Raw genomic sequence first — 27,780 nt, 5'->3', positions numbered from 1 at the left:
ATCATCAAAAAACACATTTAAAAGAGTAAAAACAAGCTACAAATACGACAAGTGCCTCTAAGTGACACAGAAGTCCCATAAGTAAGGAAAATAACCCATGTTTTAAAAAAATGGGCAAAAGATTTCATATATACTTCATAAAAAAGTTCAGCAAACAGATGAAAAGATCTTCAGTCATATTATTCATAAGAGAAAGCAAATTAAAATTATAATGTGGTTCTATACTCACTAGAGTGGCTAAAACTAAAAGACTGACAATACAAAATGGTGACAAGGATGGAGAACGATTGGAGTTTTCACCTACTGCTGAAAGGAATGTAGTGGATATATGGAGAGCCTCTGATCCAGCAAGGTCACTTCCAGGTATAACCTAGAAAATGCTCAGTTATGCTCACCAAACACACTAGAATTATTTATAGCAGTGTTTCAGGAAACACCCCAAATACCCATTAATAGCATAAAGCATATAGGAATATTTATACAATGAAATATTACAGAAAGCAATAAAAGTGAAAGGTACTACAGGCACCATAGACGAGTCTCACAAATACAATGCTGAGCAAAAGGAGCTAGATACAAAGGAACATTCATTGTATGATTCTGTTTATTCATAGTTCAAATAGCAAAATTTAATCTATGTTATTAGAGGTCATGGGCCTTTGCCTCTGGGGAAGGAGAGGGGACACAGTGAGTGCTATCAGGGACAGGATGCAACCAAGATGCTGAAAACATTCCTCTCCTTGATCTTGGTGGTGACTTCTTGGGTACATTCTATTTGTAGTAACTCATATCACAGAGATAACTGCTTAGGACTTATGCTGTCAAATGCATGCATTATACTTCAGTAATAAAGTAGATATTTTTTAAAAAGTCAAGCAGTTCTACTGTAAAACGAAAGCAATAATCTATAACCTAGTTCTCCCCACCTGATTCCCACTCAGAGTTACTCAGTTTTCTTTCAGTATTTCCTATTTTTAAAACAAGATGCTTATATTCAAACTTTTTTAAATTTCAGAGTTGTATAGATTGCCTACTATGTTAACCTTTCCTTTCCATTTTTCTTATTGTTACACTATCTATTGCTTATACAGACTCCCATTTAAGAAATCTGCTGCCTTTCAGAGTTACCTAGCACAGCCAATACTTAGCTCCTCTGCCCCACCCCAGTTTTGCAGCACAAATCTGCTCACTTCCTTTTGGCTCCTTCCATTGGAGATCCTGAATTCGTGTTCATTCTGGTTTGTCAGTTAGCACTCATCAGTCTTGCATCTTCCAAAATTTCACTTGCATCTTATTTGTAGTTATCTCTTATTTCTCTATTTTTTTAAAATTTTTTCTACATTAGTGGAATTTCTGGAGTCAGAGATAGACCTAGAAGCCTATAATCACGATTTGCCTGTAGTCTAGTAGGGGTGACTCACAATTTGGGAGTCATTTTATTAGTCTTTGTATGCTTAGCAACAAGTCTACTAGCAAGTATATGGAAGGTAATTGAAAAATATTCTGTGAATTGCTGGAAAAAACAACAGTTTACTGCCAAATCTGGGAACTCCCTTTCTAGACCCCCCAGGTGGTCTGCACGCAGCCACCTGGCATCATGAAGGGCCCAGAGCCTCACCTGTATAGTGCTCGTTGCCTTGAGCTGCGCAGGTGAGGAGCTGGGCCATGGAGGAGCCCACTGCTTTCGAGGTGCTTCCCAGGTCCTGAGCACATTTTTCCAGCTATAAGAAAATCCAAGGAGAAGAGGACTTAGAGGAAAAAACATCTACTGAAGTCTCAGTATAATTTACAGCAAGAATGCAAATCCATCCTAGAGCTTGGGCTCTTCCCACCCAGGACGCCGTGGTCCTATAGCAGCAGGAGGAACAGGGGAAAGAGCCCGGCTTTAGAACAAACTGGGATATACACCCCTGCTCCCTATTACTAGCTGTGTGAGACTGGGTAAGCTACTGAATGCCTCCAAGCCCCAAGAGCTTTTTTATGACCTTTTTTCTGAGGTCATAATATACCTAGCTGAGAAGGTCTTCAGAGAATGAACATAGGTTCTCAAATGGCAGCTATTAGCACTACGACTTTAGAAGCTAACTTAAAAAGTCTACAACAAATCCTTAGGCATTAATTATGCCTTGGCAGGAAGTGGGCAGACATCCAGCTGCACCACCTTCCTGGCATGTGGGACCATTAACATTGTTCAATTTGATCATTATACTTTAAGGAGTTCCAAGTGAAAGGAAATGCAAGAGAAATGGAGATTCGGAGTGGTAAATGAGATTAGAAAAATGGGCAGAGTGTTTGCTTCCCACGAACAGCATGTCATCTTGCTTTGTAAGCTGAATAAAAAAATTCAGAGGACCAAGTTGGTAAAGGCCTAGGGTATGGATAATTATTTGCTTAGTAACTGAGGACAATGTTTTGGAAGAGAATGTCTAGGTGCACTGTGAAAATTCAAAAAGGCATAAGAGAATACATACAGATTTAACCGGGTAACATCTTTCCTGAGAGAGGCTGTGCCTTCAAATACAAATAGCGCCTGACCCATTGCAGCCAAAACATAACAGTGCACACATACTGTAGGTCACTTTCTTTAAAAAGTGCACAGTGTTTCTCACATTCTACTTGACCCTGTGCTTTATGTAAAGGTGGAAAACATGTCATGTCAGCCCCTCGTGGGCTCTGTATCTATCATTAGCTGGGCGACTTGTTAAGTGACTTAACCTCTCTAAACCTGTGTTCCTTCATCTTTTCAATTAGGGGTCATTTGATTTAACAAGTATTTTCGGAGTGTTTCTGATGGGTCAGACATTGTTCTGTGGCTCATTAGGGGCTCCCAAAGTCCCTTTACATTCAAAAAGACTTCATTCAAAGAGCAATAGTAGTTAAGAGCAGCGGCTCTTAGGGCTGGGATTTGGTTGAGTGGTAGAGTGTATGTCTAGCATGCATGGGGCCCTGGGTTCAATTCTCAGCACTACAAACAACAACAAATAAACAAAAACGTCATCGGCAAAGGTTTTAGAGTCCTGCAAATCTGGATTCAAACCTTGATTGTGTCATTAATTGGCAGATCATTCTGGACAGAACAGTGACAATCTTTGTGACTATTTTCTCAGGTGGTAATGGGTTTACGGAAACATTTATTGGGTTATTATCACAATAAATGAGATTTTGTGTGTGTGTAGAGTGTTTAACAGGTGCTTAATAAATGGTGGCATTTTATTAGCAATGTTCAGAAAAATATGGGAAAGTAGTCAGGATTGGTAAAATGAGAACTAGTAATTTTTAGCCAAGAAAACTCTGAACGTAAAGATCAGGAGGTATCGTAACATGATCCAATTAGCTATGTGGTGCCATCATTCCGTTGGTGGCTTTCCTATTTTAAAGTGCTTTGCAGTGGTCCAGCTCAGTGCCTTGCACTTTTTTTTTTTCTTTTTTAAGTGACTGGTGATCATCTTTCCTGTGTTTATCATTATAATCCACTGCCACCTATTTAATGGATACCCAAGACTCAGAGGAGATGCTATCCACTGCTAGTTGATAACACAGCTGGATCCAGTTCCAGATGTAGTCTCCTGGGCTGCATGGGACATTCTTTTCAGTAAAAGGCCACAGGATTAGACCACTGGGCTGAAACACTAGCATTTATCTCATTTATCAAAAAGAGGGGTAAATATTAATAGATGCCTGCTTATCCTCAGCCAAACCCTAGGAAAGCACACACACACCCATCAAGAGAATCTCATACAGGGTGATTTCTATCTTAATGCTGTTCCAAAGAAATGTGGCTAATCTAGGGCACTGCATTCAAAAATGCTTGAAATTTTGGGACACTAAAGTCAACTTTTAAAAAATGCCTCAACATGCCAAAGGCAGAGCCCACATTCCAGTTAGCTCGAATGGCTCACCGTTTCTCCTGGAAGTGGCTTCAACTGACTCTCCACGGCCGCCATCTTGGCATCCTGAAGCTCATTCTTAAGAGTTTGCACCGTATTCAGAGCTGAATCAATTTCCATAGGACCACAGGCTTCATGGGCCTGTCAACAGAGGAAGGAATATGTATACATGATCTGATGCTGTAGTCCTCTGCAACACATGAAATGCTTTCCTGAAAATACCCAATGATTCTCTGAATCTAGCAGTCAGAGGTAAGGGTAGCAAATAATTCTTCAGAGAACAAAATCCTCCTCAGTTAACACTTTATTGTCCCTAAATAATCAATTATGTATGTCTCGTAACTGGATATACTTAAAGTTTCCTTGAAGCTATTTTATCCTCAGAGTTATAGAGGCCTTTATTTACAGTGCCTGAATTGTAGTGATAGGGTACTGTGCACAGTGTGTGTGAATGAACGAATGAGCAACCAAGCCATGATTCTGTATGAAACTCATTCTCTTTACAAATTTCTATATTTTAAATCATTATCTTCCATACTAAAGATTATAGAAGTTTTTTCCCTTGGCTGTTTAAGAAAATTATTTTATTCTCTTAATCGTTTAGGACATTGGCTGCCAAATGCTGCAACTGCATGCCCCAACACACAGGTCATTATATATATACATGGTCATTGATCAGATCACAAAATACTGGTAAATCATAATTTCTCTCCTTTTTTTAGATAATAATAATAACAGTAATAGGAAATATTGATTAATTGATTTCTATGTGTCAATACGGTAAGGTGAGGAAACTGAGAAACAGAGAAGTTAACAAACTTGTTGGGGTCACAAAATTAAGTTGATGACAGGGTCAGAATTTGAGTTCAGGCAATCTGATTCCAGACCCTGCACTCTTGAACCTTATATTACATTATATCTATCTATCTGTCTGTCTATCTCCGTGTCTTTCTGTACCCCGTGTCCCAGAGGACAATTTTACTCAAGGTCCCCCTTTGTAACTTACGGCTCCTGAGCAGCTATTGAATGTTGGTGTGTGTCTAAGACCCACTGAGGAAACATATTAAAATGCAGATGTTCAGGCTCTTCCGCCCAAGATTCTGGCTTGGTTGCTCAGAGGCAGCCTGCATTCTAAGCACCCCCAGGTGATTCAATGTGGATTATCTAGAACCTTTCTGACAACACGGCTCAAAAAACTTTTTTTTTGTATGTGTGTGTGTGTGTGTGTGTGTTGGTTGTATCCTAAAGCTCTGGACATTTTTCTTTTTCAATGTAGTGTGCTGCTTTTTTCTATAAAGGGATTACTCCAATGAGGAAAAGTGAAATCATGTTTTAACTTCATGCTAAATACCACATCGGAGCAGTAAAGAGATCCTTTGGTAACTAATAAGTTTTAGAGACTGAAATTTATTTAGTCCCAAGTTCTGTTCTATTGAGTCCCTTGTTGACATATGAATGCTTCCATATAGGATGAGAAAACCTTTTAGGGTAAAAAGGAGCAAAGCTGATTCCCCTTACCGCCCTACCCCCTGCCACCAAAGATTTTCTGCCTTAATAATTTGTTATTAAGTTCATAAGGTGATAACTAGAAGATATGACCATTTCTCACCACAGTTCGCCTCTGAAATGTCCCCCCAAAGACCCATGCGTTTAAAGTGTGGTTACCATCCCATGAAGCTTTAGGAGGTGGTCATGGTTTGGATATAAGGTGTCCTCCAAAAGCTCCTGTGTCAATGCAGTAGTACTCAGAGGTGAAACGACTGGCTTATGTGAGCTGTAACCTCAGCAGTCCATCCTCATTTGAACAGACTGGGCGGTAACTGTAGGCAGATGGGTCATGGCTAGGGGCATGCCCTGGAACTTCCCTGTCGTCCCTTCCCCTCTCCCTGTGCTTCTTGGCCACCATGTCTAGAGGTGTGCTCCTCCACCATGATGTTCTGTCTCACATGGGGCCATAGCAATGGAGTCATTCCACCATGGACTCAATCTCTGAAACCATGGGTCAGAATAAACTTTTTCTCTTCAGGTTGTCCTTGTCAGGTATTTTGTCCACAGCGAAACAAATCTAATACAGAGGTGGTGGAACTTTTAGGAAGAGGGGCTTAGTGGAAGGAAGTTAGATAATGGGGTACATGCCTTTGAAGAGGATGTTGGGGTCTCAGTCCCTTCCTAGACACCCTGAGGCAAACAGTCCTCCTCTCCTATACACTCTTGCCATAACCTATGGTGCTGCCATAGGCCTGAAGTGACAGGGTTAAGTAATTATGGACTGAAATGTCTGAAATTGAAACTGTGAATCAAATAAGCCTTTCCCCTTTCTAAGTTGATTCTTTCAGGTATTTTGTATTTGGCCCACAATACACCTGGCACCAAGACATTTCAGAGGCGAACACAGTAGCAGAAAGATGACTAGGTACACTTATTTTGGCCTACAATACACCTGGCACCAAGACATTGATGACTACCAGTTTCCTGCAAGACTGAAAAACAGAGGAGGAGCAGGAGGAAGTATGAGATTTAAAATGGTTCAACAAAAGTCATCTGTAACTGGAAGGTGATAACTAACTCTGGGAGACAGTTTAAATGTAGAGTATAAGCCAACTCATAGGGTATCTTTAATGCTCTTGCAAATGGATTGGACAGCTCTCCTAAGCAAGATGTTATTAAACTTCTCTTAGAAAAGGTATAACAATTTAAGTGCCAGATCATACACATTAAGGACTAGCTGTGCTCAGGCCATGGGCAGCACCATGACCCTCCAGCAGTAAGGAACAAAAAACCCCACTCCTGACGAGCTGAGAGCCCCACTTGCCTTCTGCGAGGCGGTGCGCAGCTCGGCCAAGCTGGTTGCCAGGTTCTTGGCACACTGGCTCAGCTGCATGGCTGCGGCCTGGTCGCTCACAGTGGGCACCGCAGCCTTGGCAGAGGACACCATCTTGCTTCCAGGCTGTGGACAGATGAGAAGAAAGTAAGACAGCACCTGGGCAGCAAGAGGCATAGACCCACTGACAGAGCCTCCTCCATGGCAGCCAGACGTACTTCACCCTTGTGTGCAACCAAAGATATGAAAAATTGTGCTCTATGTGTATAATATGAATTGTAATGCATTCTGCTGTCATATGTAACAAATTAGAATAAAAATTAAAAAAAAAATTAATCACCAGCTACTTCCCTGCCCCACCCTACAAATTACCACACCTAATCAGATACTCCAGGGCAGAACAATCTAGGAATGTTAACAACAACAAAAATGGTATGTGTTGTGAGGGGAGGCAAAATCAGGAGAGTTGCTTGAATTCTCATTTAAAACTGATTTCAAAGAGTTCCTTATCCAACAGTTTTCTTGGAATAGCTCTTTATTCTGAGTTTCAAATATACCCAATAGATTATTTAGAAAATGAAGTAAGATGAAGCAAATAAAATAAACTCACATTTCATAAAACAAAATAATTTTACTATGCATGGAAATCTGTGTGCATGTACATGTTTTAAAAAATAAGATCATGCTATTTATAATCTCAATTAAGATTTTTATCTTTTCATTAGCTAATAGTATTCCACTGCACACATCTGTTAATATTTCTCAATTCTTGCTCTTGGGCATGTTCTGTTTTTTCCAATCTAATAAATAATGGCATAATAAATGTCTTTCTAGCTAAATCTTTGCATACATTTACAACCTTCAATGTATAAATTTTTAAAGCTGAATTTCTGAATCAAAGGCTTTTAATGTTTCTCTTTAGAAAAGTTGTAACAATCTAAGTGCCAGCTTATAACTATGAAGGAAAAAAGCTTATCTTTTTAAGATTCCTTAACTCTTTGATTTAAATTCTTTACTTAATGAGAATTTACAAGAAAAACCAGAATGAGTCTACTGGGGCTGTGGCTCACTGGTAGAACACTCCCCTAACATGGGAGAGGCATTGGGTTCAACCCTCAGCACCACATTAAAAAAAGGTACATAAAAAAAAGTTGTCCATCTACAACTAAAATATATATTTTTTAAAAAGCATGAACAATTCACATAAAACAAATAACTGAAGCATATGAAAAAATGTTTAACAAGGTAAAAACCAAAGACTGACAAAACCAAAAAGAATTTTGTAGAAAAAACTGGAAAAACATGTTTCTCAGGTGCTTAACTTTCCATCTTCTAAAAGATGTATTAAAAAGTATGGTCCATATAATATTAGTTACAAATGTAGATTTGTTCAATCTTCTGGAGAGGCAATTTTTTATGTGAAGAAAGTTTAAAATGTCTAAACTTTTTCATCTGTCAATTCTATTTCTTTTTTAAAATAGTTTTTTTAGTTATACATGGGCACAATATCTTTATTTGGTTTATTTATGTGGTGCTGAGGATTGAACCCAGGGTCTCACACATGAGAGGCAAGTGCTCTACCGCTGAGCCACAACCCCAGCCCCTGTCAATTCTATTTCTATTCATTTTAACCTTGCCTTTTTCTCATAAAGATCTAAGTGTCTATGAGAGGAATGTTAAAATAACAAAAGAAAAGAAAAAAACAGGGCAGAGAGAGAATGGAACCAGGAACACATCTACACTATTCCGTCACACACCCTACAGTCCTGTCAGTAGCAAGGTGTGGACAGCACACACAGCTGGCTCCAGGATCTCTAGTAAAAAGACAAATATTGATGCAAGTATAAATCTCAATGTTCCAAAAAATTAAATAAGCTGCTTGCAAACCTGTTTCTAGGAATTTACCCTCACAAAGCAATTCAAGAAGGAAACATAAATTTGAGCACAGAAATAAAGGCAAAAAAGTTTATAAAGGCAAAAAAGTTAACAATCTATATGTCCAACAACGGGAGAACAGTTAAACACAGAATATGCATATGACGGAAGATTGTTCAAAATAAAAAAAAATGCTCATGTGTTACAGGAAAAACACAAAGGATGTATATGCAATGAACTGCAATTTAAAATACATTTTCATATACATATATGTGTACACACACACACACACACACACTCTGCATCTGTGCAGTTAAACATGAAGAAATAAAAACATTTATATTCTATCTCTGCTTGTTGGGGTTACAGCACTTGGAAAAATCACCCACTGGGTGGATCACACTGGTCCTACAACTGTGTGTTGAACTAGAAAGGGATGAGATGTTGAACTGCCTTGGTGGAATTATCATGAGAGGGTGGCAAGTGACCCAAGTGGCTTGTTTTCTGGATGTGCTACCCACTCCAAGGGGAGGCCAGTCCCAGGTCCTTGGGTTCATATAGTACATATCAGCTGTTTGAGATATAATTAAAGAAAAAGTGCTGATAAAGTAGAGAGATACGAACATAAGCAGCATGTAACATGAAGATTCCCCATGACTGAACATTCTCACTTCATTCAATTTTCCTTAAAATGGATCTATCCCTTACCCCACAAGAACTGCTAATCCTGACCAACTGTCAAAATGACCTGAGGATCAGTCAATCCCATCTTTGGAGAAGCTTATGTTCACCACTTGTGTTTTCTTGGTCTGGAAATGTCAGCACTAGGCATTCTAGAAATCTAAAGCAATACCCGGTTCTGGGCTGTTCATACAACTTGTAACCTGATATGTTTTGTTTTTCTCTTTAAGGAGAAATAAATAAGATATCCCCAAGAAAAGTGAATCATGGACTACCTCCCCAGGCAATTTCCCTGTATGTTAGCATTTTGCGTTGCTAAGCAAAAGCTACCTCTACTGAGATTGGTCAGGTCAAGACATAGCTAAGGCTGTGGGGTCCACTTATTCCTCTTCTTAAGGACAAAGGTCAGATCCTCCCCATTTGGGTGCTCTGAGTGAAACCAAGGTGATCCCAAGGTTACCTGGAGGAAGTTCTGGCTGGAGATGATGAGAGCCAGCTGGGCACTAAGGTCTTCTGCTTGAGCCTGGCTCCCTCTCACCCCCTGGACCAGCTGAGGGATGTGATCAGCCACTGCCTACAGGAAGCAAGGAGATAGAAACTGAGCACAGGTGGCATGGTGGAACTATCAAGAGAGGGTGGAAAGTGACCCAGGTGGCTTGTTTTCTGGATGTGATACCCACTCCAAGGGGAGGCCAGTCCCAGGCCTTGGGTTCATATAGCACATTAGCTAGCTGAATCTTCACCAACACTGAGTCGCATTTCCTGGGTTCTCTTTTCCCCACACACTCTACCCTGTGGTTCCCAAATGTCTTGATATGTTTGGCAGAAGATGATTCTCCATAATGAAGCATTAAAAGAATTTCCCTAGTTACAACACACACCGCCCTGGTCATTAGGATTGTAGAATCAGAATTCAAAAAATGACATGACTCACAGGTAACTAAACTGAAGTCTTATGGTCCCATCAGAGAAGAAAGTGCAAGAATTTCTCAGCTACCAGCACCTTTAAGTGCTCTGGCCTCTTATTTTGTAGGCATGCATTCTGTACTCCAGCGTTCATGTGGCCATAGCTCCTCTTTCTAAGTTCTAATGAGTTATTTCTCAATGTGGAAAGCTCAAAGCCCAGAGCAAAGGAGAGAAGAGCAGCAATGGGAAAGGCAGGACTGCCAAATGGTAACCTTCTCCAGGGCCTTAGGAGATAAGCCCTCCATTCTCTCTGTGCCTCTGTCCCCTCTAAAGAGCCAGGCATCAGAGGTCTCAGCACCACAGACGATCATTGCTGATAAAGGTGTCCAGAGCATCCTGGCCTGATGACACATCTTTTCCAAAAACCTGCTTCAGCAAGGGTTAAAAAAATATTTCCATGGAAAGTTTTCCAGGCCCTTTCCAGGGCTAGTAATTCCAGTAATTTGGTCCATTTTCCCTTCTCCACCTGAACCTGACAAATGACACTCCTCTCATTTCCTGGCAGGACACTCAGAGACCAAGCATCTTTAGGATCTTTACAAGAGAGAGAGAGAAGGCTCATCCTGTGGCATGTCCCTGGATGTGAGCAGCACCTGCCCCCTGAGGACAAGCCATTTCCCCATCCCTGCGGGCTACTGAATGGAGCCCAGAGCAGGAAACAACCCCCCTCCCAACAGTGGCCTCACTCTCAACAAACCCCTCTGCTTCCACATAGTTCAAAGCACAGTAAGCCCAGGATCCTAGCACATTGCTCATGTTCTTTCTTCTAGAACACATCTGATCCCCAACAGGGGGCTGAGAACAGAAATCAGGAACAGAAGGCTCTCTACAGTAGAAACAGTGTCACCTTCCAATCATTATTTTACAGAGGAGATTTAAGGAAGGAGAGAAAGGGAAGTTAGCTCTGATAACCTCAGCACACAGCCCTTGCTGATCACACCTTCAGGAAACTCCAGCCAGACATCTTGCTGGCTTGTGGGCAGTGACTCTACCAGTGGATTTTGTGCCTGGAACCACTCAGAGATGTCCTGGGAGAGTCAGCTCCCTGGGACAATTGCAAACCCAGCCTGACCTTGAAGAGAAGGGAACGAAGGTGTTTGTAGTAGGCTGGTCTCAACATAGCATCAAGGCCCGAATATTGGAAGAAAAGAGACAAATGGGTGACAAAACAAAGCACAAAAGCACAATGCCACGGAGCTCAGACAGGATGAAATAAACCCTCAAGGTGGAATTAGTAGAAAGCAGGAAATCAACCCGGCTACAATGAGTAAAGGCTGAAGGTGAAGGCCCGCCAAGAGAGAGGCACTCCGGAAACCCAGCACCTCATTACTATTTCAGAGCTCTAAAATGGTCTCCTCATTGATTTTCTTTGATTCAGTCTCTCAAAAAGAAAAGAAAGCAGACAAAAGAAATGCAATACTGAGGGTGGGGGAGAACATTTATATTCTCCCTCCAAACACAGCCCATCCACTTAATGGACAGAAACCAGACGGGGGTACACCTGGAATGTGGAGCTGAACCAACTGGATCAGGGGCCTGGACCTTTCTCAGTCACCAGGAGGCTTGTCATTTCTAACGCCATCAGGGCCACCTATGGTGGAATCTCACCTTACAGCTCTGGACCAGCTGCTGCTGGGCTGCAGGGTTCTTGTTGGATGCAGCTGCATTCTGAGAGGCTGCGATGGTCTGTGTGGCCGCAGCTGCAGCCTGCTTAGCAGCAACCTGTAGAGCAGAGTGGAACAGGTCAGGCTGGGTTTGCAATTGCAGAGTCACCTGTGCACATCCTGCCACTTTCAAGCCATGGAGCTCCAAGAACAGTCTGCCTTTGAAAAGCCACTGAGATCCCAACCTCATCCTGTCCCATTATCTGCCCTGGGTTTGTACTCCCTGCATCAAGACAGCCGTACCCAAAGCTCAAGTTATGATGTTTGTCTTTCCCAAAAAGACAAGGACAATCCCAAGACTGTGATGGCACTGATAAGCAGCAGTATCAAACTTAAGCTCCCTAGGGAAAAAAGATCTCCCCCAGGCTACTGTGTATGTAGAGCAAGGCAGTGGTCTAGGACTTTCCTTTCACAGCACCTGGAGGCCTCAACTCAGAAACCTGTGCCACCAGGGTAGTTAAATGAGTTACTATCTCCTCTCCTTCCAAGCACAAGTCTAATTTTCTTCCTTCTGATCATAAATGGAGGGATTCCCTATGAGACATGATCTCAGCTTCTACTCCCACCCCATTTTCCTAAGGGTCTCCTTGTAAATTCATGAGAGAAATGATGTTTTTGCTACATAGTTTTTGTCAATAACTATTTCAACTCTTGTCAGAATATACTAAAAAAAAAAAATTTCATCTTACTCTCACACCTGTCCACCCAAAACTACTCTCCATCTGGTCTTTCAATGTCCATATTTTCTATGGGAAGCCATGTAAAAAGTCATTGCCTACCCAAAATATCAACATTTTCAGTGAATGTGTGCATCCTTTAATGCCAGGGGTGGGGAGAGGAATCACACTTTGGCCTGGAGAAAAAAGTCTGCATTCTATTTCTGAGAGTTAGAAAGGATTTTAACTTTTGGAAGCCATGAACTACAACAATTGTTCAAATTGTGTCAATGCCTTTAAAATAACTACACTATCTGATAAGACTGTTAACCTTGATTTAGCTTTCTGATATGGCTATTGCTTTTTGTTGATTCAACTATTTTTTCAAATAAATCTTTACAATCTAAAATGGCATCCTTGAAAGCCAGTGTTTTTCCTAACCTCCAGCCGGTTGACAATTTTTTTCTTAATAGCATTCTGGGCAGCAGCGTTGGTTGCTACCCGGAGACCTTCGGCAGCTTCTCTCAACCTTTGCTGCTGGTCTTCATTCTCTGGGTTAGCTGCAGCTCCCTGTAAATGTGAAAATAAAGATTTCAAGTGGTCCAGGGGGCAGCAGGACACAGTCACTAAAGACATGCTTCCAATTTTCCTTTTTTCTAGTAATAGAAAATATGTGGAAGGAAAAGCCAAATGCTGCAAGCATCTTTATGATTAGGATGTCTCCCCTTACGACCCAAAATATTCACCAGGGGGATGTTTCAAATCTGCATAGCTAAACAGTATCCAATGGTAATAATTAAACTCTGGAGATTACAGGTATTGGTCATCCATACAAATTACCTTGTGATCTGAAAACCATGGTTTAAAAGACATTAAGATATCACATGTTATTCTGTTAAAACATTTATTTATCAGCTAAATATTAATTTAAATAAAAACGAATACATTTTGCTCCAGTCTGGAGTTTATATATAAGGTAAAGGGCACAGAAATTTTCTTTTACAAGGATGGAGAGTTGTGCCGCATCACTTACTTTTCTTAAATCTCTTTTTACTGAGTTGAAATACTTTGTGTCAAATACTATTGTGTCAAAAGTTACTCTCATGGAAAGAGAGTGGAGCAGTAATTACCATAGGCTGGGAAAGGTGTAAAGAGCAGGTGGATGGACAGAGGGTGGGTTACAGGTGCAGGTATGCAATTGGACAGGAGGAAAACCATCTAATGCTCTAAGATAGCACAGTAGGACAGCTGTGGTTGATGACCATTAATTCTATATTTTAAAATAGCTGGCAGAAAAGATTTTAACATTTCCGGCACAAAGAAATGATAGAGGTTTGAGGTGATAGATATGCCAGTTACGCTGATCTGGTCATTCTAACATCATATACATGTACTGAAATATCGCACCGTACCACATATATATGTATAATTATGTATTGATTAAAAAATTTCACCCAAAAGATGTTCAGATAAGTCTCTTTTCTCCACCTTTCTCAAGGAGATTTTTATGACACTTGGCAAGGCAGACACACATCTTCACATCACTGCTGAAACATCTGGTAGAATAGGTAGATGTAAAAGGTGAAGAAGATTCTAGTAAAAATACATGGCCTGATGAAGGGAATGTTGGGGGTGGGTAAGGAGAGGGGTTACGGTGGAGTGCCCCCAAAAAGACTTCAAGGAAACACTGGTTAAAAACCAAGCCTAGAAATTATGTTGCTGGAGAGTCAGAATCGGAGAACATAGCAAGTAAAGCTGGTAGCCAATTGAATTAGGAAAAGAAACCCAACAGCCTTAACCTGACATAACATGGTCCTGATATGCTGTAGAACAATGGGATATGCTGTAGAACTCTCACACACATGGTCTCACCAGTAATTTTATGAGTCAGGACCTTTGGAGGTGGAAATAAGGCATATGAATTATAACATGTGTCCCTCGGCTAGTTCTACAGCCCTTTAATTACTTTAGTTGGACATGTCCTCAGAACCTATGTGGATTCTATTTAGATGTGTGGGATTCTGAAGCAGGAAAAGGCTAAATATAATGAAGAAGGGATACATTTTTACTCCACAAAGACTTAGAGCAGGTGCAGCCTTCCTTTTGCACCCACAATAAATGCAGCGATCAAGATTTTTCTCATAAGACCTGGATGTTTGTGACCAGCACTTGACGTGTATAGACCAACAGCCTTTTTCCATGACTTCAGGATAATAATACTTGCTTGCAAGGTAGGCAGGACAGCAGGGAGAAGCCCATAGGTTTACTGAAAATCAATTTTTTTGAATGTCTTAAGTTTTCCCATGGTTAATTCAACAAAGTTACCATAACTGGTATCTTTTATAAAAATTATAGTAATTCCTACTGAAAGGAACTGGTCTGGCCATCTTCTTGAATAGGACTTTCTACTAACTTAACCACTTTTAGTTGTCTTGATTTTGAGTTTCTAGCAACTATGTGTAAAAGGATTGCTTGGGCTTCTTGTGTATTCTTTTGCAAGTTTATGAAGTCAGTTCATTTTATTCTGGTCATTGGGTATTTTTTTTAAGCCACTCCTTGAATGCCCAATTTTGTATTTTGAGTAGCTATAAACAAACATTTCAGCACTACACACTGATGCTTTACACCTTCTTCTGTGATGTCTTTTTTTTTTTTTTTTTTTTGGTACTGGGGATTGAACCCAGAGGTACTTAACCAACTGAGCCATATCCCCAGCCCTTGAACTTGTAATCCTTCTGTCTCAGCCTGGATTATAGATGTGCACCATCGTGCTCGGCTGCAATGTGTTTTTTGATGATGTATATGGAATGTGGCAGACCAATATTAGCTTGAAATATTAGCTACTAAAAAATATTTTTCTCTGTATACTAAATATATACTTCAGAAGTCTAACCATTAAATGTCCTTTAGCTTTCTAAAAAAAATTATATTAAAATATTGTTATGAAGACAGTGAATTTTAACTAAAAGTACAATGAATTTACAAAACCAACACTGTCCCACTAACATATATTATCAAAAAATCATAGATCATTAGAAGAAACAAGTTTTATGCAACTTGGTAAATTCAGAGAATTAGCTTGGTGAGCAGTGACATTAAGTAATGAATGTTAGTCCTGGTTCAGTGACATCTGGCTTTATCTTTTTGAGCTTAATTTTCTCAAAATGTGTAAAATAAGGGACTGACTAGATTTTCACATTCTAGCTAATAATTTCTTGCAAACATGAGGGCTTATTTGAAATAGCTACTTATAGACTTAGAAAGGGAAAAATAGTAAAACATTTAGAAAAATGAACCACAATACAAAACCCTAACATATTTTTGGCTAAAAGGGGGGTGGTGAAAAGCAGAGCTTTGTGGCTGCAACAGGGAACAGAGACAGAGAAGGAAGTGCAGACCCTGCTTCTCCCCAGGTCTTTCCTTCCCCTTCCCTGGAGCTAACTCTATGATCTCTCTGTCCTTCAGGGGGCACAATGGCAAATTCAGTCCAGAAAGGTCCTACACATGGCTTCTGTACATCCCAAAACATTTTAAGTGAATTCACAAACTTAGGTGAGCTATGGAGCCAGGGAAATGGGATGAGATGTGGAATCGTGTAATGAATCTTCTACATGTACAGATACATTAAAAATGTTCTTTTTGGGGCAGGAAGTTGAAGGTGATTTCTATTTCTTTTCTATACTTATTTGTATTTTCTATTAGTTACAGAAGTGTTGTGTGCTAGATGCATAATAATAAAGCATAGAGAAATAAGGCCATTTTATTTAAAACAGTTCTCACTTAGAGGTACACAATGGGATATCCTGTAGAACTCTCACACACATGGTCTCACCAGTAATTTTATGAGTCAGGACCTCTGGAGGTGGAAATAAGGCATATAAATTTTAATATTTCATAGGAAGCTCTGAAAGAGACTTTTGGTTAAGAATAACTGGCTTTTAGAAGCATCATGCTACAGCATAGCTGTCAAAATGCACAAAGCCAACTCTTAACTCAAACCCTTACACAGGTTGAGCATCTCTAATCCAAAAATCTGAAATCCAAAATGTTCCCCAATCTAAAACTTTTGGAGTGTTTACATGATGCTCAAAAGTTAGATCTTAGGGGAAAAAAAAGTTAGATTTTCAGATAAGAGACAATCAACAAGTAAACTGTTTGAGAATATTCCAAAATCTGAAACAAAACAAAACTCTGAAATCTGAACCTCTTCTGGTTCCTAAGCATTTTGGATATGGGATACTTGAGCTGTGTAACATTTTAGGTTGCTCCTGGGAATTGAAGTACAGTGAAGTTGGAAACACTCTATTATGCAAAATCTTGATAGGAGTTGAGAAGTCAATGGAGGGCAAGGTAACATTGAGACTAGAAAGAAAGCCATTATAGGTGAATTCACTGCTGAAAATTTCCAGGTTCCATTTGCAGTGAGCCAGCAGTGAGGAACAATTGCAAAAAGAGCCCTCACTGAGCAGGGCACTTTGCTGTCTGTGGCTCAGTCATCTCCTGTCCCCTGAAAAATTTCTGTCCATGTTTAACATCCTCCTTTACCACCTAACCCAGGTTAAATGTTATGAAGCCACTTAGATTTTAAACAAAGAGGAATGTAACTGACCATCCTTCATCTTTCAGGTACCTTCAAAATCTTAACATGATAGTCTTTGTTTTTCAAATCAACAAATCCAATATCATACCTTTGCAGCTTCTACCATGCGAGCAGTGGAGTCAGCCAATAGCTTTGCTGCTGCCAGGAGCTTCTTTGAATTTTCCATGTCAATTTCAGCCTCTGCATCTGACCTCATGGCATTGACAAGATCCGAAGTGGCCTGGGCCAGGACCCGGGCCTGGCGCACCATCTCACCTAGAGGTTGGGACAGACGATGCAGGCTGTTTGGCTGACTTTCAAAGTGGGTACAAACTCAGAGGTCAGTACAGTCTTATCTCTACTCCTCTGACAAGAGGATGGAGGGAACTGAACCTCCATACTCTGCTCCTAAGCAATGGGCCCGAAGTACAGCCAGAATGGAAAATATTCCCTATTGCTCCCAAGGCAGTACTCCCCAAACACATCCAAGTTCAACCTGTAACTATGAAGGCTAAACATGACACAAGTAGCCAAAAGAGGAGCACTTCATAAAGAGAGGGCAGGAAACAAAATTACATGAATTTACTTTTAGTAAATAGTTATTTAGAAAACACTGTTTACCTCACTTCAAGAGGCACTTATACAAAAGCCCCTATAATAAACTCTGTGAGAAATCAGCATAGGTAAAATTTATTTCTAAATTTTGGATTTGCATCTGCCTATGACTGGATGACTATGACAACACATAGCCCACTCTTTGCTGTTTGGTCCTCCCAAGTAGGAATACTGTCAGACTCAAGTACTAGAGGTGCCTTGGCCCAGTGTCTCCATCAATGTCTTCTTGCTCACATTTTTCTTCCCAGCACTGATTTGGACCCAGAGTTTCCAAATGTTGGGTCTTACTGTCCTTGTGATTTTACTGAGGTCTACTTCAGCTTCCTTTTGGAAGTAGAAGGGGTGAAATAATAAACATCAAAAATAAAACTACTTCATTAAAGGACTTATCCCTTGAGTCAAGTTCAACTGAGAAGAATGCAGGAGCACTGTGATATTAAGGGGCAAGAAAAAACTTTTCTAAACATAAAAATGGGCTAAATTCAGTGTGGTATCCTGGATTAGATCATAGGACAGTAAAAGGACATTAGTGAAAAAAATTGACATAATCCAAATACTGGCTACAGTTAACAGTAATGTGCCAGTGCTTATCTCTCAGCTTTGACAGATGTGTCATGGGAAGATGTTGTCATTAGGGAAGATGTTAGAAATGGGAGAAATGGAAAGGTATGTCGAACTCTGAAACCTCTGCAACTTCTTTATTTTTTCAAATCTGGAAGCATTCCAAAATAAAACACTTATATTAAAAAAAAACCCCAAATTGGAAGATACACACATACAAATCCAATTGTGTGGCACTTTCCTATTTTGTTAAATCATTTATGAAGGATATAGATTATAATTTTCTAAAAAAGAAAAAATAACCTTTGCTTTAAAGTATTACCGTTTGCTGGGGAGGAAGTAGGAAAACATATTTCTTACAAAATACTGATAGGTTGCAACTATAAATCCTTTTGGAAATAAATTTCAAAAATTTTTAAAAAGGACATACCTATGGCCCAGCAATTCCACTGATAGAAATTTATCCTTCATACATAACCCCCAAAGTAAATTAAGGTATGCTTAGTAAACTATAAGAATGCTTATTGTAGCATTAATTTAGTAAAAGCACAATAAGATAACTTGGATATCAGCTAAATGTCCATTAAAATACAATTGGTTAAGTAAAATCAAGCCCTCCAATAATTAACATAGAGGTAAACATGAAAAAGTCTCTAAAACATATTAAGTATAAAAAGATTGTAAATAGTATATGTAACAATTCTGCTTATATAAACAGTAAGGTGGTCTCCTCTTTTCCTCACACACATAACTATGGGAAGGTCAGGGGTTTTGCTAAATGAGTAGGTTATAGCTGCTCTTGTGGGTGTGGGAGGGGTAACTGTGAGATAACGAATATGAAAATCTGTCCACTGTAGTAACCATTTTACTATATATGTATCTTTTAACATCATGATTATGCCTTAAATACACACAATAAAATTTATTTTAAAAAACCCAAATTGCTAAGTGTCAATTCTGGGCATTTAGAGGGCATAGACGGGCTGAGTCTAATTTACTTTTCAACTAAATACTGAAAAGGTATATTACATATATTTTTTAAATTGACTCAGCAAAGCAATTCAGAGCTAAACTTCCCCTCTCTAGCCCTCAGATCCAGAAGACAATATTCCTCTGCTTTATTCATCCTGGAGCCAGGTAGCAGGTAACTGGTACCCTGATGAAATACCTCTGTGACTTAGAGCATGCCTACTTGCGTTAGACCAAATTGCTTGCTATGTCCTGCCTTACATCACTCCAGGAAACTCCAATAAAGGCTGCAGTGTGGGCCTTCCCCTTGCTCCTGTTCTCTGCTTCCTGACCACCCCGGTGTTTTTCATCATGACCCTGCATGGCCTGGGGTGACTCTCTGGGGACCTATAGGTAGGATCAATTGATCAATTCTACATTACATGCCTTGTCTCTGTTTCCTCAGTAGCTGCTCTGACTTTACCATACTATATGCAACATGTACATTTTTAAAACAGAAGGGTTTCACTGTGAATCCAAATTACAATAAAAACCTGGTTAATTTTGCACAAGTCTGTAACTGTGGCTATAAACGAGCATTTTAGAAGTCCCACGTTATCTTTTCCAGAGCCTCAGCAAGGAAGTCTCAGACTAAGGCTGATGAGAACTTGCTCTTGCTAGTCCAATAGCTTTTACTTATCCTATGGATAATTGTCACCATAAGGGAGCCCCAAACCCCTTCATCTACCAATAGCCATGTGCCTCACCAGCATCACCCATGGAGCTGAAGATGCTCTCAGTGACACACATGATGGTGTCGGTGGCTTGGTCATAGCGGCCGATGGGCTCTCCTCGACTGGCAAACTGCCGCACATGCTGCAGGAGGTCATGCAGGGCCTGGCTGACCACGCTGGCTGCCGCACTGACTTGCTTCAAGAGCTCACTGTCCCCAGTGGCTGCCTGGCAGGCTCGGACGCAGTTCTCCACTGAGCGATCCACAAGTTTCCCTGCCTCAATCAGCTGCTCCTGGCACACGGGGGAGCTGATGGTGGGGCTCACCACCTGAAGGGAGACAGAAGTGGGATTTGGATGCTGCAGGTGATGTCTGGTCCCCAGTGTGGCTGGCATCTCCCTTGAGTTCCTTTGTGCCCTGGGCTTGAGTTTTTCAAGTACCAGGGAATCAACTAATTTACTGCTGTGTCTCCCTATAGTTCACTATTACACTTTGGGAATTTAGTGTCTTGCTAATTTACATTCTCATTAGTCACATATGACAAATTTGGATTACTACTTCCATAGAGATTTCTGATATTTACCAATTATAGCACGTTCTTCTTAGGATCTTCTGAAGTAAGCCTTCTGGCCCAAGATGAAATGACTACCTAAAAGAACTGTATTTTTCCAGAGGTACCTGAAACTTTGTTACTTATTTGTGGATCCCATCAGGGTAGCCATGACAAGCAGGAAAACCACTGGGGTCACCCCTAGATTGATGCTCAAATCCTCCCACAAGATATGAAATGCCAGGCTTGTAAGATCACACATCTACATAGTATGAGACATTCCGGGTCCTGTCTTATGAAAAGAATACACGTGGTGGAGTTGAAAGGGCATCTGGGATCAGATGGCCCCGAATTATACTGTAGTCTGTCTCTACTTCTGTGGCTGAAAGCACCTTACTAACTCAGGTTCTTCCTCAACAAATGAGGGATAATGATACTTAATTTGCAGGATTGCCAGGGAGCTTTAATGATGTGATTCCTAAAACAGAGTGTATATAGCCTAGAACAATTCACATCCTCACTCAGTTACTGCAGTATGGAAAGGACCCTCCAAAGAGCTGTGGATTATTTCTGAACCCATTCCTAACACTGTACCATACAACAAAAGGCTCTTCCTGTGCACTATAAATAAAATGCCCTGGGGGAGAGAGCCATTTGCAAAGACATGGATTAGAGAAAAGGACTAACTGCCTGAAGAATTGAAAAAAGCACAAATGATAAATTCAGCAGCTTATACTAAAATCCTACCACAACACCTAAAAGAAGAAGACACCAGAATGTGTGGCATGTGGTAGGAAGGGCTGCAGATGCCAGCTGGCTTACCTTGGCACATGCCACAAGCTGAGAAGTGGAAAGGGCACACTGAGTGGCAGCAGCGATCACCCTGTTCTGTAGGACAGTGTCTTCAGCCACTTGGGCAACATTCTTGGCCTTCAGCACCAACATGGCAGCAGCATTGGCGACAGCTTTGGCCAAACTCATCAAAACATCCTAAAAATAGGGAATAAAAGACGATTCAGTAATTTTTTTCTATTTACCCCTTAACAGCCTGAAAATATGTGGCATCCACCTAAACATTTCATTCAAATTCCATTTGATCTTTTCCTTCAGCACTTAAGAATTTCTTTTCACTTTTTTTTGAAATGTTAACTTTTTCCTAGAAGTAATTAAGGAAAAGGACTTGTATCCTAATTACGTAGTCTCTTCCTAAACCCATTAAATAATATAGGTTTAAATCTAAAATGGGTTAATCCAAGGGAAAGATTTTTATTTCAACCACTGATTCACATCCAAACAGTTATCTCACACTTGGTTTTGACAATGTCTCTTGAATATATGATTGATGTGGTGGACTAGGAGAAGCTGAAAATATACTCAGATGCCACAAACACCATGTGCTATAGGCAGGTTATAATTCATGACCTCCAAGTCATCATGCCTCATTGTAGTTTGAAAATTTATCTTTTGGATTTCTGCTTTGCACAAGGATGCAAGTTATCATTGGAAAGTCAGACACATCTCTGCCTCCAGAGGGCAATGTTGGACATGCACAGACAAATAGCTGGCCCCAAAACCTACAGCTGAAGAGCCAAGGAATGCTCTGAACATAAGTCATTCTCAGCGTCTGTAGCCTTGTGGTCAGGGATTAAATTATTATGGAAAATGGAAAGAGAACCCACACAAGTAAACTAGCTACAAGATGATCTGACTGATCTTGATACAAGATGCAAGGAGTTCTGAGCCTTTGAAGATGAGTTTATGCCCCAACTCAATGAAAAAGCCATTCTGTCGGCAAAAGGGAAGACTCCTTTGACTTGGCTAGTCAGATTTGTCACCCATCTGTTTGACCTGAAGAATAACCACCGTTACATTTAATTTACCTCTTTGCTTTTAATACTGAAAGCAGTTTATTTGATTTAGAAATGCTTTCTCAAACATGTGAGCCATTTTTATTTTGAGCAAACATGTCAAGGCTTTTTCCCCAGAGGAAATGTGGTCAGAAGTCTTTATTAATTCATCAGATAATAAAAAGCACTTTTGATTCTAAATGCAAAGGGCACCCACAGAGTCTTTACAATGAGATATTTTGTGAGAATATATATTGGAAAGTGTGTTCAGCCTGCACCATTTTACAAACACAAAAAAAGACTATGTGACATTCAGGCAAATCTGAAACCCAAGGAAGCCAGTTTTGAAGTAGACAACCAAGTGGTCTTAAAGGAACAGTTCAGACCAGCCTTTCTCAGGTCTGTGGTGATCCCACATATCCAAGGAAAAAGTCAAACCCAAGAAGCTTAAAGCTGACCTTCCTTTGGGAGCTGACTGGCACTTGTCTACTACACAACTTTTCCCAAGATGGACCACAAAGTTATAGTTTTTAGACACCTATATCAAAGCTCAGTTAAAAAGCCTGAATATCAATAATATATTGATATTACTAACAAGATTTTTAAACATAACTTCCCAAAGCAGGCCACAGTATTCTCTCACTTGATATGAATCCATCTTTACATAAGAGGACCACAATTCAATAATGTAGAATCGTGATTGTTCTAAAGGGCTTTGTTAAAAATCACTTTAAAAAACCCTGTTCCTCCTATTAATTTTGTCCAAAAACAACATAGTTAGAAAAAGAGCATGATACTACAGCTATAGTTGCTGACAAAGCCTTTGTCAAACTTTTCAACAAGACCACTATTATGTTGCCTGTGTAAAATAAATCTTTGTTAACTCTGGGAACATGCAGTACACTGAGAACCCAAGAAAAGCTCTGAGATATGATCTTAAGACTCAGAAAAATAGAGTAAGAAATTGAATGTGAATAAGCTAGGGGCTACCCCCACTGGAAGAGGCTGAGGATTACCTCCTTGAAACGGGCCCTACCCAGGGACCTCATACAACTGAACTACTGAGTCACTCTGAGCATAAACCTGCCTCCCTAGCTGTGACTAAATAGAAACAAACATCAGGAAGCAGAGTTTGCATGTGAATGCAATGAAAACAATCTGTTAAAGGAAAGGAGGCAAAGTTTAGAAAGCACAAGGATGCATGAAATTTTGTCTTAAGGCAGAATCATGACTTTCTCCTCAACTGTTCCTAGCACTTTGGGGAGAATAATAATATTTTCAAGGAGATTAAATTGGGCATTTCAAGATAAATCTAGAAAACCAGCAGCTGAATCTAACATATGCCAAATTCCTAAGTAGATACACCTGCCTATAAAAAAAATACCTCAGCTCATAAGTGTAAGGCTAATACATGGACAGTTTGAGGATTTGGAAGGACAGTCAGAATGGGGGCACAATCAACTTGGGTTTAGATGGGTGTATTTCTGCAGTCTACAGTGAATTCTATTTATAGTGAAATTATTTCTGGCCAGCTCAATGAAATAATTGGGACCTACCTTCCTTCATGACACAAATGTTCATACACTGAACATCTGATTGTACCAGGATACAGATGGGTCCTATGATCACAGCACCACAGGTATGTGGAGAGTGAAGGAGACACAAATAAATCTATGCATGAAGGTACAAGTTTCATGTCTCACAACACATTTGATCATATCATAGTCTGACAAACCTTGCAGCGATAAAACTTGGTAGTTCTATAGAATATGACATGCAAAACTGTCACCCATGAAGCAAGAAATTGGAATGCCAGACACAGCTGAATGAAGAAAGCTTTCTCTCTCTCTCTCTCTAAAATATTACCAAGTCATTGCCAAATGAAGACATGGTCAGAGAGGATGCAGCCAAAAACATAGGGAAAATGTATTTTGGGTGTCAGGGAGTTAATAAAAAACACATTAATTTTCTGAATTTGGTGATATTTGTGATGTTGTTTCTGATATTTGAAATTTGTAGTGATTTTTTTCCTAAATATTTCACTGCAGTTACATACACGTATATTAAAATTTTAATGATGTAATACATACACATACATATTAAAAATTTAATAATTTGCAAAAAACTTTAAAGATCAATGAAATTTTGCTGAATTCTCAAACAATGAGCTTGACACAGATTCTGGTCCAGGGAACCCAGGTATGAACAGTCACATTTTAATTAGGATGGCTTTATGCATTACTTGCAAAATTAGAGACTTAAGAAGAGGAAGGAGTAAGTAACATTGGCCTATAGGTGCACGAGGAGAGCTCATTTTGGCCTGAGTCACTCAGCTGCTGGCCTCTGTGCCCCGTCTGTGGGTTGGAATAAGCTGAGATCTTGTCTGAGCTGCAGCATGGTTATGCTGATTGTGAATCAAGCCAGCTGCAAACAGTGGCTACAGCTGTTCACCCAAGGGCAAACAGCATGTCGTTGGAAAACAAAGGTCACAGAAAAGACTTCACCACCACACTTATGGTTTTAGATGAGATACAGAAGGTAGAACCACCTCTGAATACAAAGAAAAGCCTACAGTGTGTTGTGCCTGAAGACGGGGTGTGTATGGTTTTCATATTTACACGCAGACTCAAGAATGATGCCAGAAGAAACTGCCCTTGAAGAGAGAGAACAAACCTGAACAGGTGTTGACAGCTGTAGAGGTTAGGTGGCCAATACAAGGCGTTAGTGACTATTTTCTCCACTTTTGTATTTAAAGTATATCCAGAAATTTGATAATCAGAAAGGTTAAATAAGTATGATGGTGTGATGGTGCATGATTTATGTGTAATGAGCCTTTCTATTTAAAAAAATTTTTTCCATTAACACAAAAGACCTCACTTCCCTAATAATCCCTCTCGATCTTATTCTTGACAGCTCAAAGATTGGAATTGTTTTCCATCAAATTCTCCCTGATCAGTTCTGAACCAGCACTTAAGACTCTCTTCTAAAATTGTAAGGCTGCACATATCTTACTTGGAACCGCTCATCAGTCTCATTCTCTCCGATCTGTCTCAGAAGATCTCCACTGGCTTGTCCAATGCTTCCAGCAGCAGTCAAAACGGTCTGTCGAGGCTGTGAACAAAGAACATACTTTGGTTGGAAGGAAAATACATTTCCTCTACAGTGTCTTCAGCCAGGGCAATGTGGAGAAGAATCACATAGGACTAGCAACTTTTATACATCAACAAGAATCTCAGGCTATTGGCCAACTAGGAAACAATATTCCGTGAAATCTGAGCAAAGTAGGTACCCGGTCTTACACACCAGCAACAGGTGGATGGATGTGAAATGTCCAATGAATGAGCATCATACAGCTGGTAAAAAGGTGGTAGGTGCTGGATGGAAATTAGGGTACAAACATGTATCCTCTTTAAATGTGTGCTAGTCATGTTTGTTAAGTTTCTGGGGATGTATCTAATTAAGTACCCTTGTGGGAAGGCCTTCATACTAAGAGCTCAACCAATTCCAAAAGTTGAACAAAAGTATCTGCAACAATTTCAACAACTCCCAATACTGCTGTGTGGTAACACACTCCATTCAGATAGAAGGAAGAGCTCAGGAAGTCAAAGGCCCATAGTCTCCAGGGTATGCAGGTACTCATCTGAATTTGAATGAGTGCTGGTCCTTGGAGCTTACCTCTCCAGAAGTAGGCTGCACAGCTTTCAGCAAGTCGGACACTGCCCCAGCGAGGGTCCTTGCAGCTCGGAGCAAGTCCTCCCCACTGCCAACCTCATCGTCCATGAGAGCTGCCAACAGCTTCACACCCTTGGACATCTCCGTCAGGTTGGAAGAAATAGTGGTGATTGCACATCCCACGGCTGTGTAGTCAGTGTCTGCAGGGTCACCTGGGACAGAGAAGGACCATTACAATCAATGCGGGGTGGTGAAGGATGAGGAGAATCCAGGTTGGCAAGAGATGGCAAGGTTGGCAAGTGGTCCTGGTGAGAATTTTCAAAATCCCCACAATGGCAGTAGTTCATTCTCCATAGCTCTGCAGGAGTACAGTGAGATTGACCACACCCTGTTTCCAAGGTGACTTCAATAAGGTCCTCTCATCTGTTGGCTTCATATATTGAGATACGGAGCATGGACAACTTTAAAATTCCATAGGAGGTCTCGGCATGTCATGGCGCTTTTTGCTAGGCTTTTGTCAGTAGCTCAGGGGGGACAACTATGCTTTGGAAACACTGACACTGTAGAGTGAAGCCAGGGTATCTCCTGCTCTCACTTGACAGCGTCAGGCTGGGAGTCACACTATGCCAGAAGAGACTGCTGTTGGACAAGATAGGAAAAGGCACAGATGATAGATTTGTCCTTTCAAGATCATTTTCAGACATAAGTTCCCAGAATGGAGAAACTGGCCTCACAGACTTTGAAGTACGTCCAGCATGTTGACTAACAATGAGGAGAGCTACATGTGTGTTTTGTGATGATGATGCATGATAATGATAAAAAGGAATGAGATGTTCCTTACATTTCTCTTGGATAATTGGAAAAAATACCTAAAGCAGGCCAAGTACCTAAAAATACACTACCTTCTCATCATATGAAAATCTGTTGTTTCAATCAAAGAATATATATTTTTACACAAAACCACAATACACCACAAAATGCTCAGGGACTTACCAGCCGTGAGGTTAACGACTGAAGCCGTTCCAGCTGTAATAGCATCGACTTGAGAATGAATTTCGTGTTTGGATTCGTCCACTTTGTTCTGAACCCATACCCTAGACGCCTGTGAAGCCAGACAAAAGCATGACACAATCACGGCAAAAAATTACCCATGGGACCAGAGAAGTCGGCCATAAAATGAGGCCAGCATTTTGGTTACATTCCCCTTACTGGGCTGGCACTGAATGAGCTCTTGAGTCATCTTAAACAATATCCTTAAAAGCCTTTTAATCTGTTCAGAGATACTGAATGGCATATAACTCCATATCTTATACTGTTTTTTTTTTTTTTTAATTTAAGATTTAAGGGAAAAAATTGTATGTGGCCTTAGGTAAATTCAATTGAAAAAGAAGAGAAAAATCAATGTCTCATAATAATACTGCACATTAGCATTAACAGTTGTTGGTAATGTTCACTTTGCTTTTTAGGGAACAAGGTTAGAATTGGAGATTTCAGTCCAATGCAGGAACTATTTCCTGTTTACAAGGTCCACCCGAAGACAATGCCATGCTCATGTGGATGTGCTACCTTTCCCCGTAGGACTGGGTCCAGGGGCCAAGATCCCTGTTCTGGATCCAGCTCCACTGCAAGGTAATGGGACCCTGGGCAAACTATATCCAGGTCCTATGCCTTGTCTTTCTTCTATTGTAGAAATTCAACTGTTAAACAACAAAAAAAAAATCTTTC

General features: G+C 40.3%; 1 protein-coding gene across 4 annotated transcripts in view; it reads right to left on the bottom strand.

Moving 5' to 3' along the window:
* Tln2 (talin 2) overlaps positions 1-27,780 on the bottom strand; it is a 405,661-nt gene that overhangs the window by 103,178 nt on the left and 274,703 nt on the right. For all 4 annotated transcript variants that reach the window (XM_071608339.1, XM_071608342.1, XM_071608340.1 and 1 more), the window contains 12 exons: positions 27,049-27,157; positions 26,059-26,267; positions 25,396-25,494; positions 21,359-21,526; positions 20,021-20,315; positions 17,239-17,405; positions 12,992-13,120; positions 11,839-11,952; positions 9,725-9,838; positions 6,700-6,834; positions 3,900-4,028; positions 1,619-1,721 (listed from right to left, as the gene is read on the bottom strand). In XM_071608339.1, the coding sequence (XP_071464440.1) occupies positions 1,619-1,721; positions 3,900-4,028; positions 6,700-6,834; positions 9,725-9,838; positions 11,839-11,952; positions 12,992-13,120; positions 17,239-17,405; positions 20,021-20,315; positions 21,359-21,526; positions 25,396-25,494; positions 26,059-26,267; positions 27,049-27,157 (1,771 nt within the window). The remainder of the gene's footprint in view (positions 1-1,618; positions 1,722-3,899; positions 4,029-6,699; positions 6,835-9,724; positions 9,839-11,838; positions 11,953-12,991; positions 13,121-17,238; positions 17,406-20,020; positions 20,316-21,358; positions 21,527-25,395; positions 25,495-26,058; positions 26,268-27,048; positions 27,158-27,780) is intronic.

This window comes from Marmota flaviventris, chromosome 2, assembly GCF_047511675.1.
Source record: "Marmota flaviventris isolate mMarFla1 chromosome 2, mMarFla1.hap1, whole genome shotgun sequence".
Lineage (NCBI taxonomy): Eukaryota > Metazoa > Chordata > Mammalia > Rodentia > Sciuridae > Marmota > Marmota flaviventris.
This window is presented reverse-complemented; position numbering and strand designations above follow the sequence as displayed.